At 41.4% G+C, this 7,988-nt stretch overlaps 3 protein-coding genes across 5 annotated transcripts; 2 read left to right on the top strand and 1 right to left on the bottom strand.

Annotated features, from left to right (window-relative positions):
- Window positions 572-2,250, bottom strand: LOC104726421 (cinnamoyl-CoA reductase 1-like). The gene is made up of 6 exons (XM_010445284.2): window positions 2,080-2,250; window positions 1,819-1,991; window positions 1,538-1,723; window positions 1,284-1,446; window positions 1,024-1,210; window positions 572-946 (listed from the first exon to the last, which is right to left on the bottom strand). The coding sequence occupies exons 1-6, from the start codon at window positions 2,195-2,197 to the stop codon at window positions 799-801; spliced, it is 975 nt and encodes a 324-aa protein (XP_010443586.1). The 5' UTR covers window positions 2,198-2,250; the 3' UTR covers window positions 572-798.
- LOC104726420 (glucan endo-1,3-beta-glucosidase 9-like) lies at window positions 2,491-4,429 on the top strand. Its single transcript, XM_010445283.2, has 2 exons — window positions 2,491-2,852; window positions 3,250-4,429. The coding sequence occupies exons 1-2, from the start codon at window positions 2,515-2,517 to the stop codon at window positions 4,343-4,345; spliced, it is 1,434 nt and encodes a 477-aa protein (XP_010443585.1). The 5' UTR covers window positions 2,491-2,514; the 3' UTR covers window positions 4,346-4,429.
- Window positions 4,656-7,767, top strand: LOC104726419 (transcription initiation factor TFIID subunit 15b-like). 3 transcript variants are annotated; one of them, XR_758033.1, is made up of 8 exons: window positions 4,656-4,923; window positions 5,058-5,160; window positions 5,288-5,924; window positions 6,062-6,212; window positions 6,294-6,372; window positions 6,901-7,164; window positions 7,330-7,386; window positions 7,579-7,767. XR_758033.1 is itself a non-coding variant. In XM_010445282.2 (6 exons), exons 1-6 carry the CDS (start codon window positions 4,731-4,733, stop codon window positions 7,019-7,021), a joined length of 1,284 nt encoding a protein of 427 aa, XP_010443584.1. In that variant the 5' UTR covers window positions 4,656-4,730; the 3' UTR covers window positions 7,022-7,272. The 3 variants fall into 3 exon arrangements, 1 of the variants encoding a protein (XP_010443584.1); XR_758032.2 differs by lacking the exon at window positions 7,579-7,767 and having other exon boundaries at window positions 7,330-7,552; XM_010445282.2 differs by lacking the exons at window positions 7,330-7,386; window positions 7,579-7,767 and having other exon boundaries at window positions 6,901-7,272.

Below are 7,988 nucleotides of genomic sequence, written 5' to 3'. Positions count from 1 at the left end.
AGAGAGACTCAACCTGGTTTACTCCGAGCCAAGAATGCATCAAAGAAGCTGATGGAATTGGGGTTAGAGTTCAGTTCCATGGAGGAGATCATCAAGGAAGGTGTGGAGAGTCTTAAAAGCAAAGGATTTATCTCTGCTTGATTTAGTAAAATGAGCAAAATCTGAAGGCAGCAGAATCATTTAATACGATATTCTCACTTTTGTAATAAATAAGCTGGCCTGTGTTATGGATTAGATCATCTCTCCGAGATTCTTAAAGCATGAGATGAGAATGTTTTCGTCTCTGCGTTTTATTAAGTGCTACTTTTGTGTTATATACGTTTGTAAAAAGACTAATATCGTATGAAAATATTATAGTTGTTAAATTATTTAGACTTTAGATAAAACTATATATATTTTTGCCTAATTGAGAACTACTGTATGTAACTTTTATTTGACACCCATTCAACAACCCATTCTTCTAGCTAATACACTACGAATCTAGGATGTTGTTGAATGGGTGTCAAATAAAAGTTACATACAGTAGTTCTCAATTAGGCAAAAATATATATAGTTTTATCTAAAGTCTAAATAATTTAACAACTATAATATTTTCATACGATATTAGTCTTTTTACAAACGTATATAACACAAAAGTAGCACTTAATAAAACGCAGAGACGAAAACATTCTCATCTCATGCTTTAAGAATCTCGGAGAGATGATCTAATCCATAACACAGGCCAGCTTATTTATTACAAAAGTGAGAATATCGTATTAAATGATTCTGCTGCCTTCAGATTTTGCTCATTTTACTAAATCAAGCAGAGATAAATCCTTTGCTTTTAAGACTCTCCACACCTTCCTTGATGATCTCCTCCATGGAACTGAACTCTAACCCCAATTCCATCAGCTTCTTTGATGCATTCTTGGCTCGGAGTAAACCAGGTTGAGTCTCTCTCGGTAACCTAAGAGAATTACCAATGAAGCTTACTGAAATCTATATACACACACATGTATTTGAAAGATAGTTTGAGAGACTCACTTGGGAACATTGTAATTGGGATAGAGCTCAGCAACTTTGGCTACAAAATCACCGTAGTGAGATATGGCCTCAACGCACAAGTGCCTTCCTTTCGCAGATGGGTTCTCATATACAAGAATATGTGCTAAGGCCACGTCCTTGAAATGAACAGATCCCATGAAGAAGTTCTCGTATGTCTCTGTGCACCCTGAGCATAACATGTCCATTCAAATCCTAAGATGTTCCATGGAAGTCAGAGTATTCACAGAGAAGCAAATTACCTTCAAGAAGGCGTAGAAGCATGAGCATGCTAGCGTTGATAGATGGGGGAATGACAGGGCCCATGACAGTGCCTGGATTCACCACAACCACGTCCAATCCTTTCTGCTCTGCAAACTCCCAAGATGCCTTCTCAGCAAGCGTCTTCGACAGTGGATACCATAACTACCAACCAACACAAGAATAACACATCATCTATAAGACAAATCAAGAAGATTAGTTTTGCTATAGATCTTAAAACTAAAAAACCATATACTTCATTTTGTTTGCAGTAGTCTTGGTCAGCCCAACACTCCTCATTCTTGATCTTATCAGCAGGCCAGTTGGGACTTGGCGTTATCGCTGATATAGAAGAAGTCACAACAACCCTCTTAACACCTGCTTCTTTAGCTGCCGTCAGTACATTTATGGTTCCTTTAACCGCCGGGTCAAGTAGTTGCTTCTGTTAAACACATATGAATGAAGTGATCAAATTCACTATTGATCGGTCCTTTTGAAGCTAAAGGTTTTTGGGAGTGGATCATGTATAAGAAGAACCTGGGGATCTTGAACTTCGTCTACGATACAGGGCGATGCGAGGTGAAATACACCGGAGCATCCGTTGATGGCGGCGGAAACGGTGTCGGATTGCAGGAGATCCATCTCGAATAGATGGAGGCGTGTGGCTGCACCTTCGAGAGCTTCTAGATGTTTCGTCTCTTTCTCATCCTCTGCAACACGAATTTTCAACAAATGTTAAGGCAATTAGTAGTAGGAGATATTGTAACAAAATCGAAGAGAGGAATTTGTGAAGATTACGGAGGTTTTTCACGGTGGCGTGGACGGAGTAGCCGCGGTGGAGGAGTAGATGGACCAGCCACGAGCCGATGCAGCCACTGGCTCCGGTGACACAGACTACTTCTCGTTCTATCGACATTGATGAATTGATAAAAGAGCTCTCTCTCTCTGTTTCAGACACACTTCGATAACTCTGGTTGTCTGAGAATCGAGTGTAACGACACGTGGACACAACGGAATTACACTGAGATGATTCGTTTATGCTTGATGGACTAGCTAATGTAAAAGCCCAAGTATAGCCCAACGTTTAAACATCATGCCGTTTTACTAAATTAATAACAGGGTTAAGTTGGCTTGCTGAATTGTGAAACGACACGTAGTTCCATTATTTTTTTTGCTAACATTGAACTACTCTGTCCGACATTTATCGTGGAACGAGGAGATTCACTGGAGTTGATGGGGCTGTTTCTCCTCATCCTCGCCGTCACGGCGGAATTGAGCCTGACTGTAACCACCGCAGGAGCCGTCGGCGTAAACTGGGGGACGGAAGCGTCGCACCCACTTCCGCCTTCGAAGGTTGTAGAGCTATTGAAATCCAACGGCATTGCCAAGGTGAAGCTGTTCGATGCCGACCCAAAAGTTCTCCGAGCTCTCTCTGGTTCTAATATTGGTGTCACTGTCGGAATCCCTAATTATATGATCAAAAGCTTGAATGCATCCAGAAAGGTAGCAGAAAGCTGGGTCCATGACAATGTCACTCGTTACTTCAATGGTGGAAACAGAGTTCGAATCGAGTATCTTCTTTTTCCTTCTCTTCTTCCTTTTTTCCAATTATAGCTACCATTTGGTTTTTGATTCTTTTGTTTCCAAGTTGAGATCTTTATCTAGATTTCGGGTTCTCAATTTGGATATTTCCTATATAGACCAGTTTCCTATTTTGCTTCGTTTCTTCTGTTTTTGTGTGTTTCTGTGTCAAAGTTTGTACAATTCACATTTGTGTCCGTTGCCACGATAGTGTACACAAACAGAGGAACGGTTTTATCTATCTAATGTTTAGAAACTCACATTCAGAAACACACAATTGTATTATTTTAAGTCACACTTTAGTAATTTATTTTTAGTGTGGAGTTATCTTAGGATGGTTTTGAGATCAACAATTATGGAGGGTTGCTCACTTGGATTGGTTTGCAGGTACGTAGCAGTTGGAGATGAGCCATTTCACCAGAGCTATGGCAATCAGTATAGGCCTTTTGTGATTGGAGCAGCTATGAACATCCAAAATGCTTTAGCTAAGGCGAGCTTGGGAAGTGAAGTGAAGGTCGTAGTACCTTCCAGCTTTGACTCTTTTCTTTCTGAATCTGGTCGACCGTCTTTAGGACACTTCAGGGCTGACCTCAACAAGACAATGATCGAACTACTCTCCTTTCTCACAAAGCATCACTCTCCCTTCTTTGTCACAATCTCTCCTTTTCTAAGCTTTCACCAGAACAAGAACATCTCCCTTGACTTTAGCCTCTTCAAAGAAACAGCACAGGCTCACAAAGACAGACGTAAAAGTTACAGAAACAGCTATGATCTGAGCTACGACACACTTGCCTCTGCATTGGCCTCAATTGGGTTCTCAGATGTGGATATCGTCGTGTCAAAGATTGGTTGGCCTACAGATGGAGCAGCCAATGCCACATCACCTACTGCTGAGGTCTTCTTGAAAGGACTGATGGCTCACTTGGAGAAAAAGACAGGTTCTCTGATGCGTCCTCCGATTGAAACCTACATTGAAAGCCTCTTGGACGAAGATCACAGAAACATATCTTCAGGGAACTTTGAGAGGCATTGGGGAGTATTAACGTTCGACGGTCAAGCCAAATACGGTTTCAGTTTCAACCATAACTCAAAGAAACTGGTAAACGCGCAGAACGTTCAGTACCTTCCTCCTAAGTGGTGCGTGGTGAACAATAACAAGGATTTGTCAAACGTGTCAGCAAGAGCATTGGAAGCGTGTGCTGTCGCGGACTGCACATCGATACTTCCTGGCGGGACGTGTTCAGGCATCGGATGGCCAGGGAACGTGTCATACGCGTTCAATAGCTTGTATCAGCAAAATGATCACAGTGCAGAAAGCTGCGACTTTGGTGGACTTGGTTTGATCACTACCGTTGATCCTTCTGAGGATAATTGCAGGTTCTCAGTTCAACTAGACACTTCTCATTCATCTTCCCAAATTCCTGATTTCTTTCAGAGTTGGCTTCTCCTTTTATTATTCCTGCTCTCTGTACCCTCCTTTTAAACTTGTAGTTACACAAATTTTGGATTCTGTCTCTCCTCCCCTTTGCCTCTAATTTCTCCTAAATAGCCAAATTTAAATCTGTTATTGGGCTGGGCCTTTACGATTGGATGAGTATGGGCCTTAAGAACGACGTCGTCTTAATAAAAAAAACAAGTCCAGTTATTTTCTGGGAGCCGGTCGGTAAAGATAAGATGTAAAAGAATTTAAGATTAAAGATAAATAAATGTGTAATAAAAAGGAAAGAATAATGTTGGTCCACACTATTTATTTATTTATGAGAGAAATATAAATACAAGGACGCGAAATTTTATATTAACATCTTAAAAGCCTCTCTCTCAATTCGTTAAAAGAGTTCTCTGGTCTCGTCTATCGCAAACCCTAGGTCATGGCTGGGATGTACAATCAAGACGGCGGCGGAGGTGCGCCTATCCCGTCGTACGGTGGTGATGGATACGGCGGAGGCGGAGGTTATGGAGGCGGTGATGCTGGATACGGAGCACGCAGTTCCTCTGGCGGAGGTGGTTACGGTGGCGGCGGACGCGGTGGTTACGGTGGCGGCGGCGGTAGAGGAAATCGAGGTTTGTGTTTGAGATTGTTCCAGATCTGATTGATATACCCTTACGATTTCTTTAGTTTTCTTCATTCTTAACGTATTTGCTTTTGTTAACTCTTTATTTTCTCACAATCTGTTGGGTGATTCGATTTAATTCAGGTGGTGGCGGTGGTGGATATCAAGGAGGAGTCGGCGGCGGAAGAGGTGGTGGTGGCAGGGATGGTGGCGGCAGAGATGGAGATTGGCGTTGCCCTAACCCTAGGTAATGATTGCATTAATATTCGGGATCCATCATTCTTTATTTCTATGTAGTGGAATTGGATTAGCTGTTGAATTATTTTTCTGGAAGTATGTTTTGAAGTTGTTTACCCTCAACACTGTTTGTCTAGTTGTGGGAACGTGAACTTTGCAAGGAGAGTTGAATGTAACAAGTGTGGTGCACCTGCTCCTTCTGGTACTGGTTCTGGTGCTGGTGATCGTGGAAGTGGTGGATATAGCCGAGGTGGAGGTGCTAGTGATCGTGGCGGTGGCCGTGGAGGTAGAAACGATAGTGGTAGGAGCTATGAGAGTAGTAGATATGATGGTGGAAGTAGGAGTGGTGGTAGCTATGGTAGTGTTAGTCAACAGAGGGATAATGGTTCGTATGGTCAGGCTCCTCCTCCTCTTGCAGCTATTCCATCCTATGATGGTTCTGGAAGTTATCCTCCACCCTCGGGGTATGGAATGGAAGCAGTTCCCCCGCCTTCAAGCTATTCTGGTGGCCCCCCTTCTTATGGTGGTCCAAGAGGGGGTTATAACAGTGATGCACCGAGCCCTGGTGGTCGGGGAGGTGGCTATGATGGTGGTAGTGCTCCTCGACGGCAGGAATCTAGTTATGTAGAAGCACCTTCTGAAAATCGCACCCAAGTCAAGCAGTGCGATGCGGATTGTGATGATACTTGTGATAATGCTAGAATATACATCTCTAATTTACCTCCGGGTGTGACAACTGATGAACTCAAGGATCTCTTTGGTGGCATTGGCCAAGTAATTACACTGGTCTTTTACTTCTGTTGTGTTTTATCATCTTGGAATAAGCTTTTTCCTTGCCATGAATTCTTGTTTGTGTACATGTTTGTTGGTGTACTGATTGGGTGCGTACTTTTATGTTGGATTTATTATAGGTTGGAAGAATTAAGCAGAAGCGGGGTTATAAAGATCAGTGGCCCTATAATATCAAGATTTACACTGATGAGAAGGGTAACTTTAAAGGTGACGCCTGTCTGGCTTATGAAGATCCTAGTGCTGCACACTCCGCTGGCGGCTTTTTCAACAGTATGTGTTATAGAACTGCTGTCTAGCTTTTAAATTGTTTAAAAGTTCTGTTTGGTGAATGGTGGTGGAATTTTTTTGTAGATTACGAAATGAGAGGGAGCAAGATTAGTGTAACGATGGCAGAGAAGTCTGCGCCCCGTCCTCCTACCTTTGACCAGAGGTAGCTGTCCTGATCTTCTATCAGCACTTAACATTTTTTTTGTTGCCATTTAGCTGTCACCGCTACTCCATCGTATTGATTTGTGTGCTGTAGTTGTTTAAGGTTCTTAGCTGTATAATTTTGGTTGGGAATATGAGCTTTTGCTATTCTAAAAGTTTGTGTTCCTTGTCTCTAAAGACTTGGTTACTAATGGGGATTTGCTTTGTACACTCATCTGGGTCTGGCAGAAAGGGTTAGGAGTTCGTTATATCATCAAACAATGCCTTATATCTATGTTCATGCCATAGTCATTATATCTATATGTAGTCAAACATATCTTATAACATTTCGCTGTGGATGCTTTTAATTATGAAGAAGGATTTTTTGCTCATGCTAGCTTCTAGTATTTCCCCATATAAGTTGCATCTTTAACTGTAGGTTATCCATGCATTATAAGACTCGCCCTTGTTGTGTTTGGTCACTTCATTTTCAATGGTCTGTGTCTGATATAATATTGTGGTCCTTGCAAAACTTTTGGGAACTGCGCAGAGGCGGTGGTAGAGGAGGAGGGGGTGGCTATGGTGGTGGTGGGGGAGACAGAAGAAGAGATAACTATGGGTCAGGGCCAGAAAGAAACCACCATGGGGGAAACCGGTCTCGTCCATATTGAGAGAAAGAGAGATCAATGAATCAGCTGTTATGTGTTCTAAGAGTTTTGTGTGTGTTGAGGGGGGAATTTTAGTAAAATGTTGCGTTGATGTGGGGGGAAAAATGTTCTATGAATCATCATATTGGAGAAACAAAAAAAAAGAGGTAGGTTTTTTGTTCACTTTGACCTTGAGCAAAATTACCCCTTTTTCTCTCCCTACTTGTTCTGTTTCTTTTGGGATCTATTATTTATGCACTTCCGGTTTATCCTTTCTTTTTTTATGTTATGTTTTTCTCAATGTGAAATTTTTTGTTTTTGTTTTATTGAAGGAAGCTGATAAATTAACTGCAAAATGCATTGCAAAATTGGTGCTATGATGATTTCAGGTGAGTGTCATTCATCTTGATTTACTTCTTCACCAGAAGTCTCTTCCTTTCTTTTTTGTTTGACTCTGTTAAACGCAAACAAACCAGTCATATGTTTTCATATTGTATTGTGTATGCATTCATTTAGGCAAACACACTTCCCTTTACAGTTCTTGGAGTTACTATATTTATTCTCTCAAACTTCTTTTATAGAAACATATGTTCCATGAGAAATGGCAGCAGTTGGGGATTGCTAGGCACTTTTGTCTAATATGAAGACATTTCAAAGATCAACTTGTTGATTTTTAGTGCTAACTCACTCGCCGAGGCTATATTTACAAATGAGTGGCCTTGTTTTGGACAAAAGACAAGTTTTTGATATATAGTTCTATCACTCTTTGCACAAAAAAAAAAGAAAAAAAAGTTCTATCACTCAATTTAGATCGCAAAGGCTAAAAAGAAGGGTGTCCCGTAAAATTCTATATGTATTTATGCCATGAGCGACATATAGTCACCAAGAATCTTGCAGTTGATGTCTGAATTGGATCTGGTTGACCCGGCGGGATATGATGACGTTGCAGAAGAATATTTTGGTTTTTTTCCACGTGAGATTTCCCAAAGTT

Source organism: Camelina sativa, chromosome 11 (genome assembly GCF_000633955.1).
Source record: "Camelina sativa cultivar DH55 chromosome 11, Cs, whole genome shotgun sequence".
NCBI lineage: Eukaryota > Viridiplantae > Streptophyta > Magnoliopsida > Brassicales > Brassicaceae > Camelina > Camelina sativa.
This window is presented reverse-complemented; position numbering and strand designations above follow the sequence as displayed.

Bases quoted from the DNA above. Each gene is read 5' to 3' on its own strand.
- LOC104726421 (XM_010445284.2), bottom strand. From the start codon at position 2,197: ATGTCGATAGAACGAGAAGTAGTCTGTGTCACCGGAGCCAGTGGCTGC. The intron at 1,992-2,079 runs GTAATCTTCACA...TTCGTGTTGCAG, and splicing joins CGCCACCGTGAAAAACCTCC to AGGATGAGAAAGAGACGAAA. The intron at 1,447-1,537 runs GTATATGGTTTT...GTTGGTTGGTAG, and splicing joins ACTACTGCAAACAAAATGAA to TTATGGTATCCACTGTCGAA.
- LOC104726420 (XM_010445283.2), top strand. From the start codon at position 2,515: ATGGGGCTGTTTCTCCTCATCCTCGCCGTCACGGCGGAATTGAGCCTG. The intron at 2,853-3,249 runs GTATCTTCTTTT...ATTGGTTTGCAG, and splicing joins GGAAACAGAGTTCGAATCGA to GTACGTAGCAGTTGGAGATG.
- LOC104726419 (XM_010445282.2), top strand. From the start codon at position 4,731: ATGGCTGGGATGTACAATCAAGACGGCGGCGGAGGTGCGCCTATCCCG. The intron at 5,161-5,287 runs GTAATGATTGCA...CTGTTTGTCTAG, and splicing joins TGGCGTTGCCCTAACCCTAG to TTGTGGGAACGTGAACTTTG. The intron at 6,213-6,293 runs GTATGTGTTATA...ATTTTTTTGTAG, and splicing joins CGCTGGCGGCTTTTTCAACA to ATTACGAAATGAGAGGGAGC.